Source organism: Penicillium paradoxum, assembly GCF_028828445.1.
Source record: "Penicillium paradoxum strain IBT 22861 chromosome Unknown utg000002l_segment0_segment0, whole genome shotgun sequence".
Lineage (NCBI taxonomy): Eukaryota > Fungi > Ascomycota > Eurotiomycetes > Eurotiales > Aspergillaceae > Penicillium > Penicillium paradoxum.
In genome coordinates, this window is record NW_026643180.1 from 1,481,845 (window position 1) to 1,497,376 (window position 15,532).

The following is a 15,532-nucleotide window of genomic DNA, read 5'->3' on the forward strand; positions in this document are numbered from 1 at the left end:
TTCTCGTTGTTTGTGTAGTGCATGGATAATCATCTAGGTGATCGGAAATATATATCGGGATGCTTGACCTCATGCCTGCGGAGGTTGTTCGCCGATACTCGAAGTCTCGATGGTCTAGGATATTGATCGAGTATTTCACCATAAGGCAGAAAAAATAAAAAGAGAGAGAGAGAGAGAGAGAGAAATGTAAATGCTGATCATTAAGGCATGAATAAATATTTGAAAATGCAAAACCCGCCCAGCTGGGCAGTTAAGAAAACACCAAACATGCAACAGAAATGGTAAAAAGGACTTATTGTGGATAGGTGACGGGAGGAGGATTGACGATGTTCGGTATCGCTGGAGGGAAAGGGTATTGTTCGTCAAAGTGGTCTAGCTCGTTTCCGTCACCACTATACCCAATGCTATCACGATTATCATCAATGATGCGGCCATATTCAAGGAGAAGAAGGTAGAGATAGATGTCAAGATCTTCGTCGCGGAGCGCGTTCTGAGCCCACTCCCGACTTTGAGAGGCAATCACATTGGCCTCAAAATCATGTTCTTGGATGTATGGCTCGCTAACTGAGAATGGATCGTCAAGGGATGCCTGCGAGTCCAGACCGAGGAAATAGGTCATCAACCCGTACAAATCGTCGTAACGATTGTCCATGGGAACAAAGTGACGCCAGGCAAAAAGTCGGGAATCATGCCATTCGCGGAAAATTGTTGCTTTGATCCCCATGGATTTGCTGAGCTGGAAAGCGCGCCATCGGCCAGAGAAGCTGTGTCCGTCGATGTCGACAAGGTATTTTGTTTTGAACTGCTGGCTGAACGCCTTTGGCTTTTTATAAGTCAAAACACCGTCATAGAACGAACAATCCGGGATGCAGCCCAACCCCTCAGTGAAGCCAACATCGAAGTGGTCCGAGGAAAATTTGCCTGGGTAGAAGTTGGAATAGTTCCGATATTGGCCCCTGCTGGTCTCGGAGAGGATAGAGACTGACATTGCCCTCATCTCAGTGCTGTTGGTGACATGCACAAAGCGTTGGCGGTGCATGCGCTGCCAATTATCCGCAAGCTGGACACCACCGGAGGTCACACCGCGCCAGAGCAGAGTGTCCGTTTTGTCTTCCCACTCGTAGTCATGCCGTGAGTTGTACACATATCGCTTGTCGTTCAAGAAATACATATTGGCTGGAAATAAGATGTCGTTGTTCACACTAACCTTGCACTCGCTGAAGACTGGAATCAGTTTCCTCGTAATGAGGTTGCTGGATGCCGAGAACAAAAAGCCGTGTTTCTCTCCAAGGACGGGTCCCACAGTGCATAGATCAGAGGAAGCGGTAAAGTTGGTGACAAACCCACCCGAAGGCGATTTGTATAACCTATCGGCATCCTCCACGGTGAAGTTATCATTGCGAGCAGGTGAGTCAGGATCGCAAGACTCCTTGGCAAAGTCCATGTACGGCTTTCCAGCGATTGAAAACCAAGACGGGTCCATAGCATCTTCTATCCCGGAACCTTCCTCATACAGATGTTTCATGCCTGGGGTAAAACCATCATGCGCATCAATAGGCAGGCTCCTTGTGAGGGCTTCGGCGCGGAGATATTCCTGGGTGTCTTCGAATGACACCATCACCCGCGGCTGATCCATAATATTAAGTGCAATGTCCATGTCGGGCAGATATCGGACAATCCGTTTGATCGATTTTCGCAGAGTTTCAATTCTCCACCCCTCAATAGGGGAGTACACAACCTTCTTATTGCGGATTTGCACTCCTGCAATGCCCTCGCTTGATTGCAGTTTCGCTGCCATCCGTCGAATCTCCGCTGGGGGAACCGCCCAAAAAGGCCGCAGATCCCCCATAATTTGCTGGAAGTCGTCCACATTGTGTACGCTCTTTTTGCGTGCGAACATGTACCATTCCTTGAAGCCAGGAGGTGGGTGGCGCCCATATGTTTCACGATATCTGTCGACTGTCCGACGGAAACTAGTTGAGCGACCATTATCGTATGCCTGCCAGTCTCGGTTCGCTTCCCTCATCAAGTCGGCGATAGGGTGTTCATCTCGGGCAAAATGTCCGATCACGGGGTTGGTAGTTGCGGTGAACAGGTTTAGGTTCGGGAGGGGGATGATGGAATCGTCGATGGCATTTGTGATGAAGAGCAAGTTGATGAAGCATATTGAAGCTGCCACGCAGGCCAGTATGAGGTGATATTGCCTGCGAGTTCGAGAGAAAGAGCTGAGCATTGGAAAATGATTCCCCGGATCGGGGCTAGGTTCCAGCCACACACTAGAAGCGATCTTGCAGGGATCAGGAACGAGCCAAAGCACAAGAGCTACGAAGCAGACATGGACCAGAACACGAAAAGGAACATATAATATTGAAGGGAAGAGAAAAAGAACGAAATTTTTTTAAAAACCTACCAAGCCTCTTTACGCTTCCAAAGCCTGATCCAGCACGCCAAGGGGTTGAAAAAAGCAAAGGCCTAACACAGTCCATTGGCTCACCTGATTGCGTCTTAAAATAGTATTTGACGTACAGAAGGGGAATTACATGTACGCAGTACTAAGAAGCTCACAAGAACCAGTACAGATAAATTACACCATCCTCTCCGGGCAGCTCAAGAGAAGATCAAAGGAAGATCAAAGGAACCCTCGTGGCCGGGCCGAACATCGTGCCAATCAGAACTCCTCGGTGCCAGTGTCCGAATAAGATGCCGAACGTATTTTCGTCCGGATACCGCGATGTATTTGCCAAGCACCGAAAGATACGACTATAAGAGATAACTGACACAAGTTGAAACTCTTTTTTTTTTCAATTTTGTTTCGTACTTTTGCGGCCTCAAAACTAGAAGAGACAGGTAGTATAGATCTATACTTCAGTACTCTGTAGTCCTAAATTGATCTACATGAGCTAAACCATTAACATGGGGCTTGTTTTGGTCCCCGGGCCCCGGGGCATTGCTGACTCATGTGTTACATAAGACTAATTATTCATCCAAGGCCTCAGGCAGAAACCGCAACTAAGAGCTGTCAATGCTATGACCAAGCACTCGAACTCCACCTTCTCTCCGTGCGCGCAGATGCTCATATGCCGATGACGTGACCAATCTCTGCTCATGGGTGACTGTCCCATTTAAACACCATGGCACTGAAACGAACTCGTGCTACGCTTGAGGCCGATCTTCAGGCAGAGCAATCCCCATATGCCTTCTATGGAACCCCATTACCACCACTCGACGAGGGAGTACGCGATGATGGCTCCTTTGTGCCAATATGGAAACAGGAAGTGAGAGATGAACATGGAAGCAAACGTCTCCATGGCGCCTTCACTGGTGGATTCAGCGCGGGGTGAGCAAACCCCGAGACCAACGAGTCCTACAAGGACAATCGCTGATGGTTAATAGGTATTTCAACTCCGTCGGCTCAAAAGAAGGATGGACACCTGCGACCTTTGTATCATCTCGCCAGAACCGTGCCAAGAAGGAGGAACAGAAACGACCTGAAGATTTTATGGACGCCGATGACCTACGAGAACAAGAAGAGTCTAGACAGTTACAGACTGCCGATGAATTCGCCGGCTTCGGCTCAACTGAGCAAGATGCTACACGCAGAGCAGGGCTCATGGACATATTGAAAACCGGTGGAGAGACTATGGGAGTGAAGCTATTGAAAAAGATGGGTTGGCGCGAAGGCCAAGGGATCGGGCCTAAAGTGCGGCGCAAAGCCAATCTAGACGAAAAGTCTACAACAGGCGGCGACGCCGAGGAAACGTACCTTTTTGCACCCGAAAACCCACCCATGGTGGCTTTCATTCGCAAGTCCGACCGTAAAGGTCTTGGGTTTGAAGGTGAATCGCGCCTGGAATCCCACAAACCCACAAAATCCATACTGGGTGGCGAGGAATCGGACACATTCTTTGGACAGCGTTTGGCCATCCAAGGGAAGTCCCAGCAGTCAAAATCGAAGGCATCACAACGGGGAGGATTCGGGGTTGGCCCTCTCAATGATACTGGGTCGGACGATGAGGATCCTTATTCTCTGGGCCCCCAGATCTCCTACAACAAAACCATCGGAGGAGATAAAAAGAAAAAGAAGAAGGCCAAGCCTGAACCAACAATTGCGTCATCTAACCCACTCCTGAATTCAAAGCCCGTGTTCATATCGAAGAAGATCGCAGCTTCACGAGGGACTGGGGGCTTCCGCAAATGTCGCGACGGACGCCTACCACTAGATGGATTTGTTCTTGCTGAAGGGATTTCGGGGCTGTCGATCTCTGAGAAGAAATATGAACCTCCTGTGATACCAGAAGACTGGAAATCAGCCAAGGCAGTTTCATCAGAAAAACCGGACCGATCGAACTATGTCTCGACAGCTGAAGCTGCAAAAGCCTCGTCGCTCAATCCCACATCTAGAGCAGCGCTTTTGGGCGAAGCTCAGCTGCCTGGGAAGTCTATTTTTGATTGGATGACCCCTGAGGCACGAGAGAAGATTGCCAAACTTACCGGAAACACCAATTTACCCCCGGCGTTGGGAGAAAAGGCGCCTGAAGGATACGAACTACCTGAATCACAAAAACGCAAGGATCTCTGGGACCTTGTGCCAAAACTCGATAAGCAGATTGCTGCCCAAGCCCTAGCTCGGGCCGTTAGTGGGTGGATGCCTTACCAAGAGGATGAGAGCAAGCGTGCACGCTACCGAGTGTTCCTGGAAGTCAGTGCTGGGACCAGGGCTACCCTTCCAGAACGGGTGGATGGGTTCAGCACCGATGACTGGGTTATAGAGATGCAAGAATTTTGCCGAGCTGCCGAGGTCTTCAAACCCATGACCGGAATTATGGCATCCCGGTTCACCTCATCATCCTCTGCGCCTAAAGTTGCCTCTGATGCGCCCGACTCTACGGGATCGGGACTCACCAAACCCACGGAGAAGCCAGAAGATCCTGCAGCGGCAGCTGCCAAAATTGGCATGTTTGGCCAAATGACTCGAAGCACAATCCCCTTTTACCCATCTCGTCTATTATGCAAGCGTTTCAATGTTAAACCACCAGCAAATATGCAGCGTGACCCCGAAGAACCGCCTGGTGCATCGAGCACAGGCCCCGGTACACGCTTCGAGTCCGCTGGGTTCCAAGCTGACACTGGCCCCAAGCAATTGGTGTCGCAAGAAATTATGAACCAACTTCTCATAGACTCATTAGGCTACCTGCCTACTGCAGATGGGTCTGCTCCGTCCGCAAGTAGCAAGCCTGGTCATCCAGCACCACTGGTTGTTGAGCCGGAGCGCAATGATGCCCTGGAGGCAGAGCGGCCTGGCGATGCTGTTTTCAAAGCTATCTTTGGTAGTGACGATGAAGATGACTAGGTAAAATCGAGCTCAGTCATATAATCCAATAAAAACCCTACCATGCATTTCTTTTAGTCATAGCCCTGTATCCGTTGACGAATTAAGCAATGGTGGCCAGTTGATCCCTGTGTTACTGTTGGAGGCCAGTGGGATTAGATGCACAAATTGGCTTGACATCACTGAAGCTGTGGAATGTACCCTGATACTGTTGTTGTTTTTTTCGTTTCTTCGTCATTCTCCATTTCCTTCCATTCTCTTTGACGGCCGCTTCTTTTTGCCTTAACTCCCGATTCTTACACTTTGAGCAGGTCTGTGCTCTGCATCAGGGATCTAGTCACTTTTTAGAGCGTGGAGTGATCACTACTCCACGCAATCATCCCCTCTCCCAACTACTTCCCCTCCTCATATGGAGGTCCTTGATTGCAAGCAACATGGTAGGCCCTCGACCCCGAATCCCAGAACCTGCACAACGGCTTCTCAAGACAGGCCAAGCCTATTGCTTGGCGCTTGTTTACCGCATGTCACACGACTTGCTGCCCGCTCTCATCCCATACTCCACAAAACCCGGACCAACATGACTAATATCGCATTCCTGCAATGTAGGGCTGCTGTGCCTCTGTGCTGTCGCGTAATGTTACCGACGAAACCTCCTATTCGCAAGAACGTATCTCACACCAAACACAAACTCAGGAAGCCAACAACGGCTCTAGACCGCCAGGGCGACGATCGCGCCGCGCCCCAAATGTCCCACTAAATCAGCACTACAATGAGCCAGTGCGCGAGCATGTCTGGCGCAGCAAGCGGCGGACGTGGACGCGCGCGCAGCTGGACCGCGAGAGAGCCGAGTTCTTCGAAACGCGCGTGACCGGGAGACCGGAGATCTGGGCTGCGATTTCGACGGCGATTCTGCTGATTCGTAGCGGCGACCTGGCTACTGCTCAGGGGATCGTTGATGCTGCGGGGATTACTATTCCCACCGGGGATCTGTGCGAGGGTTGTTATGATGAGCAGGGTGTGCTTTACAGGCTTCCGCAGTGCGTTGTTAGTGATCCTGAGGATATGGTTGCTTCTTCTTTCCAGATGGCTGAAGATGGAGGCTCGGGTGTTGATGACGAACCGGATGCTGGGAATCTCTCAGATGGTAAGCTTGCAACGGATGATGCTTCTGGGGATGAATTGATTTCCCAGGATGTTGAGCGTCGCCGTGATGAGAAGGGAAAGACGAGCGAGCGGGATCTGATCCGTGTGATTGCGCGGTTGAGTGACCGTGGTGGTCCGGATATTTTGCTTTCTGTCGACAAGGGTCAGACTGTGGGCTTTTTGGCGAGGAAGGTGCATCAAGAAGCTAAGGTCGGTTTTTACCCTGGGCTTGCGTTCATCTATTCACTCTACTACGGAGTATAGCTAGGCAGGAGCTTGTGCTGACTATTGCTTAGCTTGATCACAACAGACGTGTCCGGATCGCTTATTTGGGCCACTTACTGAATGAACGCGAGCCGCTACTTGATCAAGGCTGGAAAGCTGGCCATGTTATCAATGCTTTGGTCGTTGGTCCGGCCAATGATCTAGGCCTACGGGATCGGTCCTGATATGGCTTGTTCTGGAATCAGTTTTGAGGCCTACGCACCTTTGTGAGGCATCACTGATGGCACAACACTAGTCTGTATCCTTCTTTTTACCTCTCCATTTGGGCCTCCAGCGTTCTGGCGTTCCTACCATCTGATCTTTTTGCATAATACCCCGACTCCTTTTCTACGCTTTGCTCTATCACCATTCGGACGGATCTGATTTCTCCTTGGATTTTCTTTTACTCTAGCAATCTCGTGCTTGGCATTGCCCATACTCCGTACTTATGTGATAATGAACTGACTGGCCATACCACACCACGTCTCTCATTTTATGCAGCTAGTTACTTCTTACAAACTAATTGACCATGCGATGATTACGCTTCGATCTAAGTTCTTATGTATACCGTTATAAATTTCGTGCCGTTGGATGAAGTCTAATAGTCCTTGGACAATATAGGCACATCCACCATTCCAGTTTGGGGTAGAATCAGGATGATCATATCAGCCGGTTTTCGACTAGCTATCAAACCTTGGAAACCTCTCAGACTTGATCTTCGACATGCGGACTCAGCAGATGACTAAGGCCAACGATGGTGATCTATAGATGTGTCCGATAGAGCTTAGAACATTGCTAAAGTCCCTTTCTAGCGCGAATGACGCACGACCACAATCTTGAGATACCTTGGAATGATACTGAAATCATCCCCCGGCTGAAGACAAAAGTACCCCGAAATCTATCGCATAGAGGGTTTCGTACTTAATACGAGAGCTGTCATCTTGCAAGGTTCTCCTCACGGAGTCATTTAGCGAGCCCTCCAGCCAATGACAGGCCGGGCCGCTCACGTGAAGTGACGTAGTTGGAACAGCTCGCCCCCATCCGTTCAGCTAGGGAGTACTTCGCAGGAAGTTGTTTTCTACCTCTCTCACCCCACCTAATGATGTTTTAAGTCTTTAGCCATGGACAATCCAGATGAAAAAACTCTGCGCGACTATGAGGCAGATCGTCAGACTCGCGAGGTTTACCGTTATTTCCAGCCGAAGAATCCAGCAGCGCTTAATGCAACATTACTTGAATTCGATGACCATGAGGTCTCCATAGAAGACGTGTCAACTCTTGCGACCCCTGTTGTACCTGGTTTATTAGAATCGGAGACACCTTCTATCGAGGATAGTCCTTCTAGTCCAAATACAACTTTGACTTCTTTTGCACAACTAGCTGCTCTACGCCTGAATGCGCAGCGGGCCTTCATTACGTACATCTTTCTCTTCCATATCTTTCGCTCCCAAGGCTGCCCTAGAGTGCATCCGGATCTGACCTGTCTTCCAAAGTATATTGAACACCGACTCTCAGTTTATATTAGCTGAAGCTACAAGAAACACCAACCTCAGAAGCTCAAAATCGTCCGTGGGGGAAGGAGATGAGCTTTTTGCTGGGACTTCGACATTGTCAGATGCTTGGAATATATGTCAGGTAAATCAGGATCTTGACATGTCAATTATTGCATATTAACACCTTGTTTGAACAGGAAACTGTTGCAATTGACCCAGACCTGCAAAATGGATTGTATTCCTTTTTGGTTGTCAACGATCTTGAAAAAGAGGAACGCTTCAAAGAATTGCCTTTTGTCAAGGGAAAGCCACACTCTCGTTTCTTTGCTGGGACGCCCCTCACGAGCGGCACCGGTATCAATTTGGGATGTCTGTTTGTACTGGATCCTGAACCCCGCGCCGGGTTATCTGATATCGAGAAAGATACATTAGGAAGAGTGGCAGAGTTGGTTATGGACTACCTGCTCGTTAGCCGTCAAGCTGTGGAGGGGCGACGTGCGTCGCGACTGTCGCAGGGTCTTCATCTTTTCGTTGACGGCAACTCGAGTTTTGCTAGCAATGCTCGCATGTCGTCTCGCACGAATAGCTCGGCACAGAGCATGTCTTCAAGGGCATCACCTTACCTCAGAGCGAGCGGATCTACAAGCTCTCAAAGGAGCGAATTAGACCTCCACCTGGCACGTTCGGAAGCTGGAGATGCATACTCTCAACACAATACACAGTCTTTGGGTTCAGCTGCCAACCGGATTGATATAAGTGCCCCGGCCAGCTCAACGGGATCGTTTCAAAGCTCAGGGAAAGCTAAGAGTAGCTCGGGAGACTCGTCAAGTAGCAACCATTGGCTTTTTCAACGAGCTGCGAACCTTTTGCGACAGAGTCTGGACCTAGACGGTACTGGCGGGGTGATGTTTTTGGAGGCTAGCGACAAGTCTTCAGAATATGTCGCAAACGATCATTGTGATTCCGCTGAATCCACAACCACTGCACCAATCCTTGCGCTATCCACCAGAAATGATCCGTTTTCATATCAGGCAAACTCTCCGCTGTCAGACCCAGCTGTCAATCTTGATAAGCAATTTTTGAAGGAATTGAATCGCCGCTATCCTAAAGGAAAGCTCTGGTCATTTCACCGGGATGGAACCTTTTCTACTACGGAAGATCAGCTTACGAACGAAACCCCGAAACAACGGAAGAAGTCTAAGGTGTCGGAGACCAGCAAACTAAATAAATTCTTCCCTGATGCATGCCAGGTCATGTTTGTCCCACTATGGGATGCCACAGATTCCCAGTGGTTTGCGGGGTGTTTCTGTTGGACTCCCCAGCCAACGCGGGTTTTCAGTCGAGCTATTGATCTGAGCTCGGTATTTGCCTTCGGGTCCTCTATCATGACTGAATACAGCCGGGTGGAATCAGTCATCGCAGATCGCCAAAAGGGAGATTTTATAAGCAGCATCTCCCACGAACTGCGCAGCCCGCTACATGGTGTCTTAGCTGCGGCTGAGTTTTTAGCAAGCACCAGCTTGGATCAGTTCCAGGATAACCTTCTTGACACTATAAATGCCTGTGGTCGAACACTTCTGGATACGATGAATCAAGTTTTGGACTTCAGCAAGATCATGACCCTGGAAAGGCACAAGAAGACCTTTAAGCGTGGTAAAGATCCCTGGAAACCAAAGCTCACCGAGGAAAGTGTCACGCGCCTGGATGAACTGATTTCAACGGACGTGGCTCTCTTAACAGAGGATGTCGTAGACAGCGTGTGCTTAGGTCATTCTCATGCCCAGCGATCAGTTAAGTCCACCAATCAGTCCGCAGATGTCTTTTCAGCCTCACGTTCGGAATCGGCGACAACGGACAACCAAGTTGACATGATCCCAGAAGTGGAGGTAGTTGTTGACGTTTCTAATAATGACTGGATGTACAAAGTTCAACCCGGGTCATTGAGACGCCTGATCATGAACATTCTCGGCAATGCCATGAAGTATACCCAAAAAGGGCGGATTTCTGTCTCCATTGAGGCCACTGAACATTTAAAGGGACGTTCTCGGCGCCAGGGTCTAGAAGACATGGTGACATTGACGATCTCAGATACTGGCAGGGGTATTTCGAAGGAATATCTCCGGAAGCACCTGTTCACTCCATTCTCGCAGGAGGACTCATTATCAGTAGGCACTGGTCTTGGTCTGTCAATCGTCCGCGGCATTGTGAAAACGATGAAGGGGAAAATCAGTGTTCGAAGTCGACAGGGCGAAGGCACCACTGTCAAGGTGTCCCTTCCCCTCGAGCGTCTAGCAGGAGAGGAAACCCCAATTCCACCAGCCCATGGGGGATCTCTGGAGCAAAGGAAACTGATCATGTCCTCTCAGCTGCGTCGAGGTGATTTCGCTGGGAAACGTGCAGCTATATGGGGAATTGATATCTCTCAGATTGGGGAGAATCAGTTTTGGGCTTCCATAGCCCGATATATCACGAGCTGGTATGGCTTACAGCTCGTTCCTTTATCCGCCAATGAACCTGTTGATATTTTATTGGCGGACGAGAAAGACTTGTCTGGAAAGGAACTGCACCAATTCCCGACTGCATTACCAAGCCTGCTCGTCTTTTGCAACCAGTCAAATAGCCATGGTGACCCTAGGGCACAATGGTCCCATCTTGCTGAATCCCTGGCAATTCTCCATCGACCTTGCGGTCCGCAGAAACTCGCCAGAGGTATCTTGACTTGTCTTGACACAACACCAAAACCCACCAGTTTGCAGCTACAAGCTGTCGGACACCACAACTTAGTCCCAGAGCGACTTGCTTTTGCATGCTCAACTCAACCAATGAACGAACCTGGGACCTTGTCGTTGGCAACTGTAGGGCCGCAAAATATCAACTCTTCGCACTCCATGCAGGAACCAAAATCGTATGCCATGGATCCCGCAGAGCATGATGGTGCTGTCAGCCCTCGCGGAAAAACGTCCGAAAGTGCCGCTTCTCCTCCGTCATCTTCTTCTTCTCCAATTCTTTCTGACAGCTCTGATGATGTTGGCACCTCACCTGATATACAAAGTAAACCTCGGGTCTTGGTAGTAGATGACAACAGCATTAATCTCCACCTCATGGCGACTTTCTTGAACAAACGAAAACTCGTGGTTCTAGACAAAGCCGAGAACGGCCGAGCCGCCGTTGACGTGGTTGAAAGAACGTCGCAAGGATATGACCTTATCTTCATGGACATGTCTATGCCAGTGATGGATGGATTCGAGGCTACGCGCGCCATTCGTGCGATTGAGAAAGAACGGGATGGCTGTGTCCCAGCAACGATCATCGCTTTTACTGGACTCAGTAGCTCACGCGATGAGTCCAAAGCATTGGAATCAGGAGTGAACTTGTTTTTTACGAAGCCTGTTGCATTCAAGGAGGTATCGAGGCTTCTTGATGAATGGCAATCTACACGACCCAGAACAGAAGATGTGGGCAAATGATGTAATCTTTTGAGGCTTGTTAAGTATGAAGAACCAGAAGGATGGCCATAATTTCTTACAGAGGGAAATTGGCTTCTGTTTTAATTTTCTTGAAGCTCTTTCGAGTCATAATGTTATATATTGGATGAGTATACTGGACCAACTCAAAGACGTTTGTTCTTGCACCACAACGCTAAGCGATGTCATATAGGACACCAGAAGTGGGCTAACTTAGGCCCAATACTGAGGGGAGTATCACATTTACGAGCACATTTGATACTCGATATTTGATGATTTGGATCGGCCAACCGTTGAAATCTGCTTATTGGGTGCTCAATGAACGATTAGGTGGCATTGCTCGGCAGTTTCAAGCAGATAATAAGCAGCAGGTCCTTCTTCATAGAAGTAGACAGAGCTCTTACCTCTCAAGCATGAGAGACCACACAACACTGACTCCTCCCAAGGTTGGGCCTTATGGGGATATACATACCTCGGTCCTGTGTTCTGCCTCAGGCCACAACTAATTGAGCCTCAGGCCTTAAATACATTAAGTAATCACGTATCTGGAGCTCCCCGACAAACAGTGCAAACACTCTATCGCAAAGAAAAAAAAATAATTTATCGCAATCTCGATCTGGGTTCTGAATCAAGACAGCAGTTCGATAGTCACGAGTTTTTGATTAAACTCGACTTACAAAAGTTCTTTCAAGGCAATCTCTTCATATCCTGAGATTGACGACCATTCCCACCTACCTTGCTACTCAACAGACTTCTCAATCGCTAAATTACGAATCCTTGCGATAAAACCGATCCAATGGACGGCCAAAAAACTCCCTTCGTCAGGGAGCTCGGTTCGAGTGGTATGTACTCATACTAAACCAATCGAAGCACCCCAACGCTAATAAACCCCTTCAGACCGCAAAGTGCGCGACAAGGCCGTCGACTCTTTAACCCAATTCGTGCGCTCACGCACCGATCTGACCCTCGTGGACCTCCTCAAGCTATGGAAGGGCCTGTTCTACTGTATGCATCCACTACCCTACCGGATAACAGGATCAGCAAGACTAACCTTCTCCCAGGCTTCTACCACTCCGACCGACCCCTCACACAACAAGCCCTCGCCCGCGCACTCTCCTACTCCCTCGTCCCCTCCCTCCCCCAAGCCACTCTCCACCGTTTCCTGCGCGCCTTCTGGATCACAATCGGCCGTGATTACCACGCATTAGACCGCATCCGTCTGGACAAGTACCTGATGCTGATCCGTTTCTACGTGGGCGTAGCATTCGAGATTTTCGTGAAGGACAAGACCAGCAAAGCCGACGGCAAAAGCGCAAGCGCGAAGACGCAGCCAAGGGCCGTGGCAAGAAGCAGAAGAAGCAAGAAAAGGCAGAGGTCGAAGATGAGCAGAAGGACGGCGCCGAGGATCTCGAGGCTAAATTCCCCGATCTCGCGGCTTATATCTCCATCATTGAGGAGGGTCCTTTGTGTCCTTTGAACTATGATGAGGATCAGCCCAAGGATGAGGGTGACCCGAATTATGTGCCTATGCCTCATGGCCCGGATGGGCTGCGGTACCATCTTATTGATATCTGGATTGATGAGTTGGAGAAGGTTCTTGAGTTTGAGGAGGTTGGTGATGAAGAGACACCGAAGCGGAAGATCAAGGGTGATGTGCCTATGGAGCTTATTCTGCGGCCGTTGGAGAAGCTTCGTGCTGAGAGTGCTTACAAGCCTGTTCGTACGAGAGCGGCTGAGGCATTGGAGGATGAGCGGTTGTTCGAATGGGGAATTCGGACGAGGGAAGTTGAGGAGGAGGAGAGTGAGGAGGAATGGGGCGGTTTTGAGTAAATGGCCCAGTTTTATGTGAACGGATTTGTATAAACAGATTGAATTCATTGTACAGCGTGCTAGCGATTACGTCCATGGCTTGGGGATGGAAACGAGCTGGTGCAAAACAATGTAAAGAAAACAAACGACTACAAAATATATTAACATGTCTCTGTTCCATTTGGCTGTACGGTACATACAGTCTGGCCACAGAGTTTCGAATATCTAAGATAACGTATCGACAAAGCGCGTGTTCTCTTGCGCTAGGGTATCATGGGCGGATAAGCACTGGATATATCAAAGGTGGACTCCGCAAAACGACAGGACAGATTGGTGATCAACGGCGATCTTTGTTGCGGAGGCTGGTTCAAGGCACAGTCGGCAGAGGACCTGGTGCTTCATAGAAACGACCCGACTTAGTAAGTATCGTACCCAGCCCCTGGTGGACCTCGGCCTGGAACGCTTCGAAAGGTATCCGTTCACCGTCTATGCTGAGGTAGCCCTCTTTTTGGTGGGGAACTAAACGGAAAGCGGACGCTTTGCGGAGATGCATTTCTGGCATATCGAAGAAGCGACCACTGGGGACTTCGGTCATCAAAGTGAGCGCCTTGCTACGGCTGACTGTGCCGTCAATAGTGATCACATCCATGAGGCCGTCGTTCGGCAAAGTTGCGGGGAACATGTTAGTGTCTTTCGACATGATGGCCATATTTCCTGCGTAGAAATTGCCCATTGTTTCTCCTGGAATGATCTCCCAATCAGGTGACAATTTGTCCAACACTGTGCCATACTTGAGCTCTGGTAGACCTGGAGACATGGCAGCGATTTCGAAGCGTTTGCTATCAGCATCTTGCTCCTCTGGACTCGTCGACCACTTAGCGTAGTGCTTTTTGATTTCCTCCTTGTCACCAATTTCCACTTTGACAGCTAAATCGCAAGGCCAAATCGTCTGTCGCAGTAAACGAACCAAGAAACCGTATGTGAACCGCTGAGCGCCCATCCATCGGATGTTCTCAGTACCCAAATCGCATTCAGCAACGATACCAAAAGATTGCGATAGGAAAGAGAGCGTGAGCGAGTCTTTCTGGGAGATCGAGATTAAGTCAAGGGGTGTTCTCAACCCTTTCACAATGCCCAGTGCCGCAATCGAAACGCTTCCAGTCCCGAAAGCATTCCAAGTAAGCCCATTTCCAGAGCCGCATGGGAGCAACGCAACGGCAGTTTGTGCCAGCGCCTTTCGAGCATCTGGCCGTTTGCCCAACCCGTTGAACACCTCGTAGGGCAAACCGTCACCCGAGCAGCAAACAACCGCATCGTAGGCGTCGATATCGAGCTTTTCCGCAATTTCGATTGCGTGTCCTCTGTATTCCGTGTGCTGGACATCTACCTGGCACTTCGCCGCTGCGAACACCGGTGCTGCATGTCGCTGGTACAAACTGGCAGCTGTCCCCTTCCCGCCGAAGGGGTTGACCAACACCTTCAACCGCTTGCCACGTAACGCCTTGCCATATGCAACGTCGAGCAGTGTTTGGACCCAAAGCTCGACTCCCTTTTTCTCTTTCTCCGATATCGGGTATTGGGCGGTCGTGATGGAAACGTCGTCCTTGGTGGCGAGCTGTGCGTACGCAATGACAAGGTTAGAAGCCGTGACTTCGGCGCCGAGGACGTTGTACAGCGATATTTTGTGGTTCGGTTGCGGTGCTATGATTCAGCCCAGTTAGATATATGTGTGCTTTGCGATGAGTGTCGTCTGCGATCACGCAGAAATCGCCACCAGGGCTAGCGCCAACTTACGAGATTGAAGCCATCCGCAGCAGCGACGATCTTTGTCACTAGGTGCGCGATCGTCTGCCGCATAGGTCAGCATGTAAGAAAGCAGTGGGCACGGGGGCAGTCTATACCATGTATGACGAGGAAGTCGGTGCTGATGGTCAAGGAGACAGATTGATCGACAATAAGCGTTGCGTCGTGCGACTCCTGCGAGGAGCCATCTGGGGAGGACATTTTGGATAAGGATGGATGTTCAGGGC

General features: G+C 49.7%; 6 protein-coding genes across 6 annotated transcripts; 4 read left to right on the plus strand and 2 right to left on the minus strand.

Moving 5' to 3' along the window:
• Positions 1-292: 292 nt before the first annotated feature.
• On the minus strand, positions 293-2,233 carry N7457_000562 (Lipopolysaccharide-modifying protein; the record flags this gene model as incomplete). Its single annotated transcript, XM_057171630.1, has 1 exon — positions 293-2,233. One exon carries the CDS (start codon positions 2,231-2,233, stop codon positions 293-295), a length of 1,941 nt encoding a protein of 646 aa, XP_057035533.1.
• An 898-nt stretch (positions 2,234-3,131) lies between these two features.
• Positions 3,132-5,350, plus strand: N7457_000563 (uncharacterized protein; the record flags this gene model as incomplete). Its single annotated transcript, XM_057171631.1, has 2 exons — positions 3,132-3,337; positions 3,394-5,350. The coding sequence occupies 2 exons, from the start codon at positions 3,132-3,134 to the stop codon at positions 5,348-5,350; spliced, it is 2,163 nt and encodes a 720-aa protein (XP_057035534.1).
• A 413-nt stretch (positions 5,351-5,763) lies between these two features.
• On the plus strand, positions 5,764-6,736 carry N7457_000564 (uncharacterized protein; the record flags this gene model as incomplete). The annotated part of the gene is made up of 2 exons (XM_057171632.1): positions 5,764-5,766; positions 5,936-6,736. 2 exons carry the CDS (start codon positions 5,764-5,766, stop codon positions 6,734-6,736), a joined length of 804 nt encoding a protein of 267 aa, XP_057035535.1.
• Positions 6,737-7,857: 1,121 nt separating this feature from the next.
• Positions 7,858-11,696, plus strand: N7457_000565 (hybrid sensor histidine kinase/response regulator; the record flags this gene model as incomplete). Its single annotated transcript, XM_057171633.1, has 3 exons — positions 7,858-8,153; positions 8,230-8,371; positions 8,427-11,696. 3 exons carry the CDS (start codon positions 7,858-7,860, stop codon positions 11,694-11,696), a joined length of 3,708 nt encoding a protein of 1,235 aa, XP_057035536.1.
• Positions 11,697-12,489: 793 nt separating this feature from the next.
• Positions 12,490-13,523, plus strand: N7457_000566 (ribosomal RNA processing 1 family protein; the record flags this gene model as incomplete). Its single annotated transcript, XM_057171634.1, is given in 4 exon segments — positions 12,490-12,535; positions 12,591-12,698; positions 12,755-12,969; positions 12,987-13,523. 4 exon segments carry the CDS (start codon positions 12,490-12,492, stop codon positions 13,521-13,523), a joined length of 906 nt encoding a protein of 301 aa, XP_057035537.1.
• A 346-nt stretch (positions 13,524-13,869) lies between these two features.
• Positions 13,870-15,506, minus strand: N7457_000567 (uncharacterized protein; the record flags this gene model as incomplete). Its single annotated transcript, XM_057171635.1, has 3 exons — positions 13,870-15,203; positions 15,297-15,350; positions 15,404-15,506. 3 exons carry the CDS (start codon positions 15,504-15,506, stop codon positions 13,870-13,872), a joined length of 1,491 nt encoding a protein of 496 aa, XP_057035538.1.
• Between the last annotated feature and the right edge of the window lie 26 nt (positions 15,507-15,532).